The 16,553-nt window shown below is 50.9% G+C and overlaps 1 protein-coding gene across 1 annotated transcript in view; it reads right to left on the bottom strand.

The window, feature by feature from the left end:
- The window catches only part of Itga11 (integrin subunit alpha 11), a 102,850-nt gene extending 87,555 nt beyond the window's left edge, over positions 1-15,295 (bottom strand). The window contains exon 1 of the mRNA XM_050152015.1: positions 15,144-15,295. Coding sequence (XP_050007972.1) covers positions 15,144-15,195 — 52 coding nt within the window. The 5' untranslated portion in view covers positions 15,196-15,295. The remainder of the gene's footprint in view (positions 1-15,143) is intronic.
- Positions 15,296-16,553: the final 1,258 nt, after the last annotated feature.

Raw genomic sequence — 16,553 nt, 5'->3', positions numbered from 1 at the left:
GTAAGAGCCGTAGCAGGATGAAGGCCAGTGCATCTTCCTCTCTTAATACCTTTTCTCCTCTTTCCTAGGTATGGAAATTGTTCCCAACAGAACTCCATCTCCAAGCCTTCAAGAGCACCTTGGTAACTCCAGGCTATTCTCCTCCCACAGTCTGAGTGGTTTAAAACAAAACAAAACGCCCGATTGGATCTAGTACTTTCTTGTTCAAAACCTCCTGGAGCTCCCACCCCTACTGACCACACACACACACACACACACACACACACACACACACACACACACACACACGCCCCTGCATTCCTCCTGAATCATAATCTTTATCACTTACTGCCCTCCAGGCAGAGTCCTTCCTTAGGACGCTCACACTCCATCTCCTTCCACTTTCTCTGAGAGCTCTCTATGTCTCTGTCTCTGTCTTTCTCTGTGTGGTACATGTGTGTGCTTGAGTGTGTATAAAGGCTAGAGGACAGCCTTAGTGTCTTTCCTCAGGATGTTGTACACCTTGTTTCCTGAGACAGGATCTCACTTAGAGCTCACCAAGTAGGCTTGGCCGCTGGCAGGCAAGCCCTGGGGATCCACCTGCCACCGACTCTCCAGAACTGGGGTTACACGTGTGTACCCCCACCACTGATTTTTTCACATGGGTTGTAGAAATAAAACTGAAGCTTTCATAGTCATGAGGTAACATTTCACTAACTGAGCTCCCCTCCCGCTTCCCCCACCCAAACAAGCCCTTCACTAACTGAGCCATGCTCCTAGCAAGCCCTTCACTAACTGAGCCATGCTCCTAGCAAGCTCTTCACTAACTGAGCCATGCTCCTAGCAAGCTCTTCACTAACTGAGACACCCCCAGTCCTTGTCTATAAGATATTTACTCAGCTGGTGGCTCCTTCTCAGTGTTGTGGTTAAATGGCAAGCCCATTTTCCTCTCTCACGGAATCTTCTTTACTTCCTTCATAGTCAAAACTAATTGCAGGTGGTTTAAGTCATACAAGGGGAATGGACCAGTATGCACCAGAGCCTTCTCACACAAGAGTTGACAGTATTCAAACTCAAACTGTGGTGGGAAGATTTACACCAGGAAATTGGCAGAATAAGGATCCTCTCCACTCCAGGGCTGGGGAGATGGCTCAGTCTGTAGAGCATTTGTGTCATAAGCATGAGTGCCTGAGTTCAGACCCACAAAACTCATGTAAAAGGCCAGGTACGTGCTGCTCACCTGCTGTTATGCAAGGCAGAGGCAGGAGGATCCCTGCAAGCTTGTAGGTCAGCTTGCTGGGTTCCAGACAACGAGAGACTCTGTCTCAAAGAAGGTGGAGGGTGTCTGAGGACTGACATTCAAGGTTGCCTTTCACATGACTCCACACATGTGCCATGCGTGTATATATACCCCATGGACTCCCACATCCGTACACACACACACACACACACACACACACACACACACACACACACACACATCTCTCCACTTCATCAGAGACAAATCTATTGATAGACATTTCACAGCACAGCACTGGGAGGGATTTTGTCTTTTCTTCTATATCCTTACCACCTAGGACAATGCTTAACACACCACAGGTGACCATGGTGCATTCGTGAAAGACAGAAAGAAAGAACACAAGTGTGGGACACTAGCCTGCAATAGAGGTTAAAGGGACTATGAGAGCCGTAGGTTCAGGGGATAGAGAGGCTTGGTGTGGTGAATTTGGCCCCAGACGTCTTAGCTCCAACCCCAGTGGGGCTTCTAGCTTGTATTGCAACTGTGGACCAATCTCTTCTTCTTCCTGGCTCTCAGTTCCTTTTCTGGAAAAGGTATATGCTGGACTAGGTACCCAATCTCTGAGTCTTAGTGTAGGGTTTAAATAAATCCATGTATGTTTGCTTCATCCCTTCACTTCTGGGTTCACCGTACGGCCCTGATGCCCAGATGTAAGTGGTACAGTATCTAGCCTCAACAGCTGCCCTGTGTCCCCATCTTCCCTGACATACTAACCAGCTCAAAGAGCTTGGTTTGGTTTCCAGGGCCCGGGCTTGGGTCTCATTTGCCTCGGGTGTGTAAATAAAGGTTTGTGTGCATCCAAGATTAGCCTCAGTCAGGGAAGTGGGCAAAGAGGCAAACAGCAGGGCAAAGCTAGCGATGTGCAATTTGTGGCAGGGCTCTCCCTGAGACAGGAGGAAGGAGGCTAATGAGGGCCCAGAGAATGGCCGGGCCACCCTGTTTCAGTTCTTTGAACGTCAACTAAAAAAAGGACCTGTGGGGCCCTTCCCTTTCAAGCCAGAAGTCTTGCCCAGCCGTGGATGCCCACACCCATCTAGAAGGTTCTCTGGCTTCACAGGACTAGACATAGATCCACTAGATGCCACTGGCTCAACTTGCTGGGGAAGAATGGGACACTTTGAGGAAGAGAAGGTTTGGCTCCCTGAAGCTCACGTGGAAGTCCTTCTGGGTTTGGTTATAGGTCAGGGTTTTTGTTTGTGTGTTTGTTTTTGTTTTTCTCTGTATAACAACCCTGGATGCCCTGGAACTTGCTTTGTAGATCAGGCTGGTCTCAAACTCACAACTGGGTACCTGCTAGCCTCTCTGCAGACCCTGTGATCCCCAAGACGGCAACTGTTTCCCAAGGGAACGTCAACAAACACACATGGGGACAGCCACAGCAGCCAAGAAGTCACACTGCAGTAATGGAGAACTAGGTCCATCTGGGTCCATCTCATAAAAAGTTTCCCAATAAAATTGGGTACCCCATAGCTTCTAAGTTCTTGGGAGCAGAGGCTGAAGGAGATCTGTCCTCACTGGGGACCACATGACTGCACTTTGTTGTGGTGGCTGAGACGAGACTAGGTGAAACACACAGAGATTAACCAAAGTTGGGTGAATGAAAAAGCAAAAGAAAGAAGCTGAAGACAGGACTCAGTTTGTAGAATGTTTGCCCAGTAAGTGTGAAGCCCCCAGGTTTGATCTTAGTGCTGTGTAAGCTGGATGTGGTGAACACGCGTGTGGTCCCAGAACTTGGGAGGTAGAGGCAGGAGGCTCAGAAGCTCAAGGTTATCTTTGGCTACATAGTGAATTCAAGCCTAGCCTGGGCTACATGAGACCCTGAAAAGGGAGGAAAGAGAAGGAGAAATAATGGAATGGATGGAAAGAAATAAAAGGCAGAACAAAAACAAGAAGAAAGGTTCCCAAGATGGTCAAACTGTGCTGAGCTGGCGTCTGTTTCTCTTGACTGACAACAGTGGTCTGGCCTTGGGAAAGCCCTTCCTAAACCCCCTTAGGATCAGTCTGAGGAGTTTGGCTGCATGAGTTCAAACCCAGACTGTAGTTTTATCACCTGGGTGGTCTTGACTAGGTGATTTCATGTCTACAGTAGCAATTATTGCCATTGCTACTAGGATTTTCTGGATACCCAGTATTCCGTTGGGCATGGTAGTGTTTCTGATTTCTCACACCAGTCCCATAGGGTGAGCACTGCAGTTCCCATTGCACACCCAAAAGAGAGAGCTTGTCGGGGCAGGCGCTGAGACCTCACGTCTGAGGGTCATGCTCCTGGCAGGGATTTGGTTGGGTGCAGACTCAGACTTTCCACCTGTGGCCCAGGCTTCCCATAAGCCATCAGGGACTATTCAGATCCCATGGCTCCCAGAGAGTGAGTGCTAACCTGGGGTCTATGCTCATCCTCCTCATCTTCTCTGGGTGCCCCAAATCTTTCTCAGGTGGCACGTGACATGGCTGCATTCTGCACTGAGTGATTGACACATGATGTTGGCATTTTAAAGTTCTCCTCTGCTGTCCCCTCTTGCCTGGGTGTTCCTATTACATACTTGCATGTCCACCATGTGACAGCAAGGTCTTTTCTGTGTTCCCTGCTGCCTCTCAGAGAGTGATAGTGAACAAGTGTGGGCCATCTGGGCCAGCCTGTGGTACCTCTGACCTAGCCTGGGGTGTACCCATTCGTCTTTCCTTCAAGGAACTTTCATGCCCTTCAGCAGGCTTCTTTGCCATGTTTCTCTGTGACCATTGACTGCCACCAAACTCTTCTAGCCTGGAGAGATTCCGTTACTAACGCTCGGGGAAACAACACGGCAGTCAGTGTCTTAGGACGAGTGAGCAGCTTATAGTAGAGGGACAATGGGTCAGCCAAAGGGATTGGGAGTTCTATAAACTCCTGGGTGGAATTCCATCCATCCATTGGTTCATTTCTGCAACTATTGCTTGTCTATTCTGGTTGGATCCAGTGCCAGAGCCTAAGATATCTAAGTAACATAATAGAGAAAAATCTTGTTCTCGTTAGACTGCATCGTGTTAGGGCCTGCAGCATGCAATATGAATAAAGGAGGCAGCCATATGTTAGATGGCATTCAGTCCTCCCAGGGGCCAAAGCAGAGAAGAGGCAGGAGAGTATCTGTTTTTGTGTCTGTAGAGAAGGGTGCAGTCTTAGTGGGCAGTAACTATAACTAGGGACTTGGTGAGATGGGGTCCTGAAAAGAAGTGATAGAGGGTCCCCAGGGGGAGCATTCAAAATGTGGTGGTTTGAATAAGTAATGTCCCTTATCAGGTCAGGCGTTTGCAGCCTTTGAATACTTGGTCTCCAGTTGGTGGCGCTTTGTGGAGAAGTGCAGCCTGGGAGGAAGTATGGCACTGGTGGGCCTCTCTTAAGGCCTCACCCTGCTTCCTGTTCTCTCTCTCTCTCTCTCTCTCTCTCTCTCTCTCTCTCTCTCTCTCTCTCTCTCTCCTTTGCTTGCTGTTAAAAGATGTGATCTCTCAGTTTCCTGCGTCTGTGGCCATGCCTACCAATTGTTGCCATGCCTACTGGTTGTTGCCATGCCCGGCCCAGTTATTATGGGCTCTCATTCCTCTGGAGCATAAGCCAGAGTAAACTCTTCCTTAAGTTGTCTTTGGTCACAGTGTGTTTTTAAATCACAGCATCAGAGTAACCAATAAAAAGGAACTAATACACATGGCTTCTGAGGCTGGGGGTCCTAGGCTTAGCTGAAGACAGGGTCAGAAACAGGGGGTCTTCTCAGGTCAGAAAAGACGGGGATCAGAAAAGAGGGGGAACCCTGAAGGGTTTACAGCATGGTCTAAGCTGACTTATCAGTATCCTCCTGGTTGTAAGGCAGCCTTCAGAGACAAGGAAAAAGTTGTGCTAGACACTTAATAACACAAGACCTCCTTGTGGCAGACTCTGCCTGCCTCCTGGCCTTAGTCCTATGGGTTGACCAGAGAATGAAGACTTGAAGACAGACTTTAGGTCCAGGGTGATAAGGGACCAGGCTCCAGTGCAGAAGTGGGGTGAGCGGCTAGGTTTAAGATGCACGGGACAAAACTCAGGCAAGTCCAGACTGAAAAGACCAGAGAACATCTGGGTGACAATTTTGTCCTGTTTGGGATAATGGGCAGGGCCTGTTTCGGGGCCTGCCAGGGCCTCTGCTCCTGGCTGGCTTCACCGTCAGCAGCAAGCACATTCCACGGCTGATGACTGGCTTGCGGTCTGGCCTGGCTCTTTCGCTAGTTTCTTCTGCTCTTTAAAAACCAGAGTTGGAGTTCTCTTTAAGTTTAGGGCATGAATCACTGCTCGTGGCCTGGGAGGGGGATGGAGGGACAGAGCCTCTATGCTCTTGGGTGCTAGCACTTACTCGTGTGTGTAGATCCCTGGGGCCAGCTGTGTGATGGGGTCCCAGTTCACACACCGGTCCTACCAGCTTCAGAGAGTCTAGCTAACGTGGTCCTGAGGGCCCCTCCATCCACCTTGCAAGCCCACCAGGTTCAGAACTGACTCAAGGTCCCCTGTTTGCTTCTCACTTCTCTTTCTTTTCAGGCCAGCAGCCCTGGCCCTTTGCCTCCTGCACAGTTTCCCCTCTTAGGACCCAAGGACCCAGCCCTATAGACTTCACCTCCTCACCTCACTTCTCTTTCATCTCACCCACGCTCATCCCAGGCTTTGGGTTCTCTTGCCTAGGTCACTGTGGTGATCACCCTCTCCTTCTACCTGCTTGTCATTGTCCTATGATAGTGGCTTTCCCCAGTCTCCCCGGGAAGCTTCTCTCTACCCTCCCTTGGATACCTTCAGTGGCTCTCATCAACCGAACCCAAATGTTCTAGTTGGCATTGAGGTCCTGTCTCAGTGGCCTTAGCTGGCTGCCCCATGCCTACAGTCTCTCACAGCACATCCCCCAGCATCCTGCTGACGAGCATCAGAGAGTTTGCGCAGGCATGCTCTCTAGCCCCCCCCCCCTTTCCTGCTGCCAGATTGGTCCTCATCCACAGTCTGCCTCTTACCTCTGAAACCTGAGTCCTCTATCTGAAGCACCCTTACAGCCTTTCTTACATCTTCCCCTGTAGCATAGTCATTTATCCCAAACTCCGCCCACTCCTACAAAACCATAAGCTCCTCCCATAAGAGCATCTCATCCACACCACAGCACCTGATACAGCATCCAGCTCCCACAGGCTATTGTGTTAGGATGTCCGGAAGTGATAGGCAAAGCCAGCCACCTGTCCTGTCTTGTCCTCAGATAGCTCTCAATTTTTCCTTCACTCTGCCTGCATTGGCTGCCTGCTGTGGTAGCACCGTGTAAAGGGTGGGGATGCGGGTGATCAGAGATGTCCCCTCTGCCCTTGCAGTATTCCCAAGGCCGCAGGAGAAGATGAGCAGGCAGTTGGGACGGTGCGAGGTGAGGAAGGACTAGCCTTGGGCTCACACAAGTGGGGCCCCCAGACTGTATCTTTAGGGGTCCAGTGAAGCTTTCAAGGAAGACTGAGACTAAGCAGGAGGCGGCCAGGAGTGAAGGGACAGGAAACCCCAGCACGGAGGCTGAAGGCAGTTGGTGTGCTGTGGGGCTCTGAGACACCCATGCATGTGTGTCTGCTAGTGCTGAGTCCCGAGTGCAGGCCGGAGCTGATCGTGTAGCATCTGGCTGGCTTTGACAGTCTGGGTACAACCTAACAGCAGTAGAAAACCAGGGAAGGCTTAAAGCTCAGAACCAGACAGGCTCAGCTTTCTCTCTCTCTCTCTCTCTCTCTCTCTCTCTCTCTCTCTCTCTCTCTCTCTCTCTCTCTCTCTCCTGTTGTTCAGAGAGTCTGGATGGATGGGGGTAAAAGGGACAATGAAGTCTGAACTCGAGGAACTGGGGAGATGGCTGAATGGATAAAGTACAGGAGGATCCCTGGAACTTGCTGGCTAGCCAGTCTAACCAAATTGAGAAGCCCTAGGCTCCCTGTCTAAAACATAAAAAAAAGGTACATGGGCTGAGAAAATGGCTCAGTGGATAAAGCGCTTGTGTGAGCATGAGGACCTACAGGTCAGAGCTCTAGAAGCAACATCAAAGCCAGGCAGGTATAGCAGTTGCTCAGGGGGCAGAGACAGGATCCCTAGGGCCAGCTGCATAGCTAGACTAGGTAGATCAGTGAGCTCCAGATTCTCCAGTGAGAGACCCCGCCTAGACAGATAAAGGTGGAGAGCAATCAAAGAAGACACCTGTGTAAACTTTGAACCTCCACATACATGCACATACCTGCACACTGTGCCACACACATGTGAACATGCGTAGACACACATGCATACCACATAGTTGAAAAAAGGTGGAAAGATTGAGGAAGACACCTGATGTTGAACTTTGGCCTCCCACTCTCCCTTCCCCACCATGAGCACACAAATGCACACAAATGCACACATACACACACACACAAAGCTGAAGGTAACCTGGGACTTCAATGTCCTGGGGCCCCTCTGTTCTATCCCCTAGAATATTGCCTCTTCTTGAGGGAGCATTCTTTTCTCAGCCAGTTTGACCTTGGCTTTGCCAGTGCCATTATCCCAAGTCAGAGTTTCTTCACTGGGACACTCGACCCCAGCAGTGCCTGCAATCAGAGAGGGAATGGCCTTCACTGGCTTTGCACGCCACCTCAACTTGTGCTGGCCACTTCCTGGTGCTCAATCCCTGTGCCGCTACAGCAGCTCTGCCTGGGATCAGCTGACAAATTCAGTCTTCCCACGGCCCCCTTTGGTTTCCTTGGTTTTCCCACCTAGTAGCTACCTAGCAATCAAGTAGGTTATCTGTGTCACCAGAGGACACAGATAACACGTCATCATCGTATAGCTCCTCAGCTCCTACCCCAAATTCCAAGCTACTGGCTGAAGTGAGAGCATGGGAATGCTTCTTGCCAGAGGACAGGCCCGAGGAAGCAAGGCTGGTCTGCTGGGTATGTGATTGCAGTGGCTTAGGGAATTGCCCTATTTCTTGAAATTTTTGATAGTTTTGAAATAGGTGGCCTTGAGTTTGATTTTTCACCAAGTCCCACAGTTTGTATGAAACAGTCCTTCAGGTATGGTGAGTGGAGTGACTCAACTGGCATTAGCTTTGCCTACATATTATTTATGAGTTTTATAATATCCACCTATTACTATGAGAGGCTGTGATTTCTGGGAAAAGAGAAATTCCAGAAGGAGGAGAGGAAATAAAGAAGATTTTATGGCTCCTTTTCTGGAAGGAAGAAAGTGAGGGGCCTGGGAATGTGCCAGACAGAGAAAGGGGTGATAAAGACTAAGAAATGTCTATAGAGTCCCCCTGTGGGCTACAGAGAACCCTCAATAGCTTGCAGAGATCCACCAGTGATCTACAGAGACTCCCCAATAGTCTAGAGAGAGCCTTCAGCAGCCTACAGAGAACCCTCAGAAATCTACAGAGAACCCCCAGCAGCCTATGGAGAAATTCCCAGCAGTTTACAGAGTGCCCCCAATGATCTACAGAGAACCACCAGCGGTCTATAGAGAATCCCCAGTGATCGACAGAGAATCCCCTGGCCTATGGAGAACCTTCAGTGGTCTACAGAGAACCCTCAATAGCTTGTAGAGAACCACCAGTGATCTACAGAGACTCCCCAATAGTCTAGAGAGAACCCCCAGTGATTACAGAGACTCTTCAGTGATCTACAGAGACCTCCCCCAGAAGTCTACAGAGATCCCCTGCCCAGCAGTCTATAGAGAACCTCTCAGTATTATACAGAGAATCCACAGTGGTCTACAGAAAACCCCTCAGCAGTATACAGAGAAATCCACCCCCATGATCTACAGAGAACCCTCAGTGGTCTGTAGAGAACCTCCACAGTGGTCTACAGAGACCCTCAACTGTCTACAGAGAGCCCCTGTCTGCCACAGTGTAGAAAACCTACCAAACATTGTTCCTTAGGATGAAGTATTATTCTTTGTTAAGTTCCCCTGGTGGGTGTAGCCAATCAGGTTCTAAATCTCACCCCCAGCTAGGAGACCTGGCCTTGGTTCCTGGGGAAATGGTGGGAATCACTCAACCATTGCCTCTCAGTTCCCCATCCATTTAAGATACATCACATCTCTGGTCCCTTCTCACGCACAATAGAAACATTGAATGTTCCTTTCAGACTGTTGAGAGTGGGGCTTGCTAGTCCATTTGTGACCTTCTGGCAAAGAGCAGGTGGGCCCTGGGAGTCGCTGTCAGGAGTCCCGGAAGCCTGGCTCAGTTGGGTGATGCTGGGGGAAGAGGGCTAGCTGTCAGCCTCTAATGAAGAGGCATAAATACCATCTCTGTGTCATTCTGTTTGGCATCCTGGGGTGTGTTGCTATGGTCACTCACTCACTTGCCCCACATTCCATAAGGAAAAATCTCTGTCTACTTTTGACCAGCATCACTCAAGCTCCAGGCTGGGTTTTCCCTCCCTATTACAGCACCAGACTGTCCAGAGGTAGTAGCTAGGGAGGGGCCTCTCAAACAAGGAGGCTGAGGGGATGGACCATGGCTTCACCTTAGGTCCACCACTAGCCCTTAGTTCTTTTGGCTCAAGGCACCAATGGGTTAAAATGCAAGTGCCTTTGGGTAGGACAGATCAAGTTATCCTCACTCATCTGTGATGTTCAGCATCAATTAGCTTATTAGGTCTGGAACTCTGGGCATTCCGAGTTTTGGGTACTTGGAGGCAGGTGATAAAACCCCTGGTGGTGGGTTGACTCTGATGAACCACTATCTGGGGACCACTTCTCACTGTCCTGCCTTGAGGAGTCTTTCTATAGCTAAGAATGGAGGGGAGGCTGCCCTGCTCCTGGGATCTGCATTCTGATCCCATGTCTCCTGAACGGTCCACAAAAGCATCGTGTTGTTTCTCTATGACCGCAAGGCTCACTTTCTAAAGAGAACATCATGCATGAATTAAGAGCAGAGGCTTGTGAGCCAGGAGATCCAGCTCAGTGCTTGCTTAGCATGCAAGAGGTCCTGAGTTCAATACCACCCCCATCCTGGAAAAAAAAAAAAAAAAAAAAAAAACAAAAGACGAGGTTTTGAGGGTCAGAGAGATCCTGACACCACCTTAGGCTCTATAGCTGTGACCTTGACTTAGCTATTTGACTTCTCTCATGGAACCCGGCAATCAAAGCTGTGACTCTATGAGGACTACATGCAATGTGAGAAAGAGCTTACCGCAGCCCCTGTCATAACCCAAGTAAGACGTGATGAGGTGCTGGAGAGATGATTCAGTAGTTAAGAGCACTTGCTGCTCTTCCAGAGGACCTGAGTTTGGTTCCCATCATGCTCTGGTGGTTCGCAAACACTTGTAAGTCCAGCTCCAAGGGATCTGATATCCTCTTCTGGCTTTTACAGGCACTGTCCCCCCCCCCCAACATACACACACGGCATGTGAATGCACACACGAAATGATGAGAATAGCATTACCAGCTCCTGCAGACAGTCTGCCAGGGACCATTTGGTAGAGTGAGCATGGATGAATCACCTATGGGCCATTAACCAGAGCATCAGCCTGAGAAGTGGTTATTCTCATTTTTCAGTTCGGGAAACGAGCCCCCCCCCGGGGGTGCTGCCCAGGCTCACCCACCTAGAAGGGGTCTTCCCAGCCACGACTGATCAGTAAGCAGTTAATGTTCAAGGGAAAGAGATGAGGGACAGCAGGGAGGACTTAAGTCACAAGGACTGCTGCCTCTAGGTGAGATTTTAGACATATTATAACCTAGGTATTAAGGACACCATATGAAAACTTCCCGCGGAGGTTTAATTATAGATGACTCCAGTCTCTATTTTTACTAACAAACCTCTGGGCATTCGGCTGAGAACAGGATCAATGAGGATTGAGGATATTGGGGTTGGGACTGTTCCTACTTTAATCACTGCTTCCTGTAGCAGGCACTCCATGAGGAGGGTGTGTGGGTGTCTCTGGAGCTCACGATCTCTTTGGGGGAATGTAATTTCACAAGGCTGTGGCTCCTTGGTGACAATCTTCAGTGTAGGGGTAGAGAGGGTAGGAATGGACTGGACATTAAGTGGGCAGGAAAGATGTCATGTTTGAGATGTAATGTGTGTGTGTGTTGCGTGTAAGTGTTCCTGTGTGGGTGTATGTACGTACATGTGTATGAGGTCAAGGTTGATATCACTTAATTACACTTTACCTTCCTTTCTGAGGCTGAGTCTCACTGAGCCTGAAGCTCTCTGGTTCAGTTCACACCAGTGATATTCTATCAGACTCCCCAGTACTGAGATAGCAGGCATGGGTTTTTCCATGAGTTCTGAGGGATTGAACGCAGATCCCCGACTTGCATGGCAAGCACTTTCCTGCCTCTTCCCGGCTCTCAGATGTGAGTTTTGACCATGGTGACGATACCTTCTCTTTACAGCTACACTGCAGTGGTCAACTTTGACTCCAGAAAGAACTTGAAGCTTGCGGAGAGGCAGTAATACCCCAAATTGGGCATTGTGGAGAGGAAGGAGAGTTCCTCAAATTCCCCAAGTGAACTCCCATCCACACAGCAAGAGCCAAGTCTATCAGCTCAGAACATAGTTTTAGTCCAAGCAACAGGGACAGGACACACTGGGGCAGTGTTTGGGGCTGGGGGATGAATATGGGGGCTTCTCTAACTGTTGCAGGAGGAAGAAGTTTCTACTCCTGGAGGGGAAGAGAACGCGATTCAGAGAGGGCAAGTGGGAGGGGAGAGCTGAGTGAGCTCTCTGAGGGCCCCCAGTCCTGAGGCTGGGACCCATGAGAAGGCCGTGGTTTGCATCACCTCTTTGAGGAGTTGGGGGACATGGGTATGGTAACTAAGCAGTCTTATTTCCTCAAGAACCAGCTCGTGGTGACTGAGGGGCTTGGACAAGGGCGCCTCCCAGACTCAGCCCTTCCCAGCTAGAGAGCAGGTGGGGAGCCTTTTCAGTCTCACATTCCACCTGGTTTTCCTGTTGAGAGGGACCTCCACCCAGAAGGATACACTAGAGGTGTATTGGTCCTTCCCCTCCCTAACACCAAATTCTCACCTGTGCCAAGATCAAATTGGTATGAGGACAGCTTTGGTGCCAAAATATGAAGTCTTATAGATTGTTCTGGTTTGTTTGGGATCCAGGCACAACTATGTCTCTGCGCCTCCTGTATACCTCCCTAGACTTCTCCTGTGGTCTTGGGCTTGGGAGGGGTGGTTCTGAGCAGCTTTAGGTCCTTCATCATTAGACCCTTCACCTATGATGCGGCTGGCAAGGAAGATGGCTCGGTATGGCGGCACTCACCATGAACTAGGTGAACTGCTCATTGGGTCTTTGCAATAACTTTACAAATTCTGTTACTATCCCTGCCTTGTAGAAGAGGAACCTGAGGCACAGGTAGTAATTTGGCAGGGGCAGTGAGGCCTAAATGCAGAGTCCAGGTCAATTCCAGACAGCAAGACTCTGGGCCTTCATTCCCACACCACCTGATTTTGCTTGATCCTGGGGCCTCCCTTTGGACCCATATGTCTCACAGATAAGGGGGTCAAAATCGATTCTGCCCTAGGGTCAGGAAAATGCCGCAGTGATCCCTCAAACCCTTCCTGTACACAGAGTCCAGACCAGCCAGACACCTTTATGGTTTTAAAATGAAAACTGGTGTTGTGGCATGCATTCTCAACCCCAGTGCTGGGGAGGTTGGGATAGACAGATCTCTGGGGCTCATCCACCAGCTAGCTCAGTCAGCTTGCAAGTCCCAGATCAGGAAGGGCCAGTCTCAGCAGGATCACACTGATGAACAACACCTGAAGCAAGTCTAATGTTTCACACTTATCTACACATACATATAAGCACCCACACATCCAACCACACCCACTCACACACACACTTGAGCGCCCACACACAAATTGTCGCCCTCTAGTTCTTGAGTTCCTAGAAATATAAACGATGTCATTTTAAGTCCCACTCACTCTATGCTTTGGGGGGGGGTGTCCAGTTCCTCATCCAGGAAGCTCCCCTGACTTACCTAGTGGACGTTGAATCTTTCCTGTCTGAACACATGCACATAGACCCTAGTTCCTCTGCTCTGTCCACTCCCTACACCTCTGCTTAGCCTTCTTAGCCCTTGCTTTACCCTGAGCCACAGCAGGGCCCAATTGGCAAGGGCATGTGAGCCCTACTTTCTTCTTGCAAGCAGATCCCCTCCTAGCACTGACAAATATGTCTAATGAATCCTGTGTTTCAAAACCCCAAACTGACCAGACACAACGCACAAGTGGTTTTCTCCATATAAAGGGAGCAATGGGTCACAGATTCTGTCCTGAGAGGTCCTTTAACACCCCCCTCTCTCACTGCTCCGCCCCCTTCAGTGGCACTAGAGCCCTACTGAGCACCCAGCCTCAACCCAATCAGACGGCTTTGACAACTCAGAATTCTGCCTCTGTTGTCCCCCACGAGAAAAACTTCTGAGAGCTCACAAAGTCCTGAGGAGTTAGATTCCAAACTCTCCCTCTTGGCTTTGGGGTGTTTGTACTGTCCCCATTTTCTGGGGACACCTGTCTGGAGCCACCCAGGAGCATGCCTGTCCTTCCTGTGGCTGGATCGCTAGTGACTGGAGACCAGTTTCTCTCCTATCTTAAGGGCACCCCCAGCGGGCTTCTATCCCTGGCGCTTTCTAGAAGCCGCTGCTCTGGCAGCAACGCTTCCCCTGCCCCTCCCCCCAACCCCAAACCATACAGGAATGTTTGTTTCCAACTGTGTCCCTGGGATCAGAACGAAATGCAGCTCGTTTCAAGAGGCTTTTCATCTGCAGGCGCTCCCAGAAGCAACAAAGCAGAGGAGGGCACACTTGTGTTCCCAGAGTGGGAAAAGCGACCACAGCTTGGAGAAAGCCACCAGACTCTACTTGCACTCTTCCAGGGCACCAGTTGTCACCACCTCTGTCCTCTCCTACTGCTCTCTTTTAGGAACAGCGCCACTCAGAAAGAGCGTCAAGGCTGGCCGCTTGTACCCAGCCCATTGGTTCCTTAGGCTCTGGCTCTGGCTGGGGCATTCTGCCACACTGTGAAGGGGCCAAGAAAACTTTCGCTAGCCGCAGCAAAGAGAGCTGCGCTGGGTACTGGCAGTGTGGAGGCCCAAGCCGGGGTAACCCAGGCTTAGATCTCAAAGGCTTGCCTTTCTTCCCTTCCCGCGGGTGCCGAAGTTCCCGCTGCTTGGAGCTCATTAAGCGGTGGCTGGTGTTTCAGTGACAGCGGCTTCCCCCCAATTACTGAATAATTGCATAATTCCGAGCGCAAGCCGAGGACGCTGCTCTGTCCCTAAGCTAGTGTCAAGTATCTTTCCTACCGGTCCTGGACTGAGGGATTGTGACCGCTGCCTGTGGTCGGGCTGAAGAGGGCTTGCCAGCGCCTAGCTGCTGAACTGGAGGGATTTGGGATCTCTTAGAGCTCCTAGTTCTCTGGGGGCCACCACGTCTGGCTCTCCAGACTTCGGGATGCTCAGCCTCGGGTGGCAGGAGTGCAGTCAGGTCATGCTCGCTGGGCGAGATCTGTCTGCCCCCTGCTCCAGCTGGGGCCTTGGACCCTCGGCAATAGAGGGATGCCCTAGTGACTCGGTGGACACGTGAGAACTTGTTCCCACAGCTGCACGGGGGCACCCAAGGTGCTCAGTGGTTCCAACAACTCAAGTCCTTTCTTCTCTTCATAAGCACACCACAGTCCTAGAGAAAATTTCCTCGGCACGCCTCCCTCTTTTGCTGTCTTGGCGGCACAGTTTGACTGCAGCCGGTTCCCGGGCAGACCTGTGTCCCCAAGTAGTGCCAAGGGAGGCGCGTCTCATCTCTCTCCTCACAGTTGGAGCTGAGGTCCAGGAGGACTAGGGAGGGGCTCCCGGAAGAAAAGGGAGACAAGGGGGCCACGTACCTGGCCAGAGGCTGAGGGTCCAGGCCACCAGGAGGCCCCTAGGCAGGTCCATGGCCCGCGACGCGGTGGCAGGATGGTCGTAGGGCTGCGAGCCAGAGCGACAGCCACAGTCTATGCGTGGCGTCCCGAGCCTGCACTGCTCCAGGCTCCCGCTCCCTGACAGAGGCGCAGAGGAAGTGGGAGGGCTCCAGTGGCGGGGAGGGGCTCAGACACGCGGCGGCCCTGGCTCTAGGCCAATATTGGCCCCTCTGCCACCTGGGCTGCTGGCCCCGTGCCCTCTCCATGTCGTCCCCACCCACCCCATCTATGCTCCCGGTCATAATAAATGATGGCTCCCGGGAGTCAGCTACCTCGCCAGTGCAGCACCTGCCTGTTCTCCATCCCCAACCAAATCAGGGTCTGTCCAGAAAAAGCGAGTTGTGGTGTCTATTTTCTAGGGGGAAAGAACTGCATAAAGACCATAGGGGAACCTAAGATGACCTGGGGCCACTCTGCAGCGGTTCTCTTTTGCACAAGTTGGATGGATTCTCCTTCCTCAAACCATTTTGACACACTCCTTCATCTCTCTGTTTCCTGGGGCTTAAATTGTCAAGGCCATAGTGCTTCTTGGTCCCCTGGAACAAAGGCAGACTAACTCCAACTTCCACTGTTCCAGCCGCCACACCTGAAAAATTCCGAAGCGGCCAGGAGGACCAGGGACCACGTTTGATGGTTCAGGAAGCATCTCTTTGGGACCCAGACACTACTCCCTAGCCATAATAATCATGGACAGCTAACTTCAATGCACATTTATTGCCCGAGCTTTTAATTAGGCTTTGAGCCACAGTCTGCAGATGTGAAGGCTGGCCTTCCCAGCAGCGTCGGAGCAGAGGACACCAGCAGGGTAGCCAGCGTGTGGGGAAGCGAGGGTGTGGGGAACCTTCCCACGGCTGCAGATGGATCTGCAGACACATGCTCTTTCTCCAGCTCTCTTCAGTGTGTTTCACAGAGAAACTAAATGGCAATTGATGTACTTGTTTGCTCTCTCTCTCTCTCTCTTTCTCTCTCATCTCCTCAGTTTCTCCTAAGGACACGTAACCAACCCCTAACCCCAACCCTCACCCCCACCTCCACACCCCTTCTTCAGGAGCAGAAGAGCTTAGTGAATGGATGGACAGATGGGTGAGTACGAAGGGTGAGGAGCACAGAGGGAAGGTGTCAGGGAGAGATGAGAAGGACTTTCCAGAGTGGACATTTGGGGAGAATCCTTGAGGATAAGGTGGGTGTTGAGAAGGTCCACCATTTACAAAGACTAAGCAAAGGTGATTTTAATTTTAGGGGGGAAGAGAGAGAGAGAGAGAGAGAGAGAGAGAGAGAGAGAGAGAGAGAGAGAGAGAAGAGAGAGAAGAGAGAAGAGAGGGGAAGAGGAGG

Source organism: Alexandromys fortis, unplaced genomic scaffold (assembly GCF_014885135.2).
Source record: "Alexandromys fortis isolate MF-2015 unplaced genomic scaffold, M_Fortis_MF-2015_v1.1 scaffold_70, whole genome shotgun sequence".
Lineage (NCBI taxonomy): Eukaryota > Metazoa > Chordata > Mammalia > Rodentia > Cricetidae > Alexandromys > Alexandromys fortis.
The sequence above is the reverse complement of the archived record's forward strand: the minus strand, read 5'-3'. Positions and strand labels throughout refer to the sequence as shown.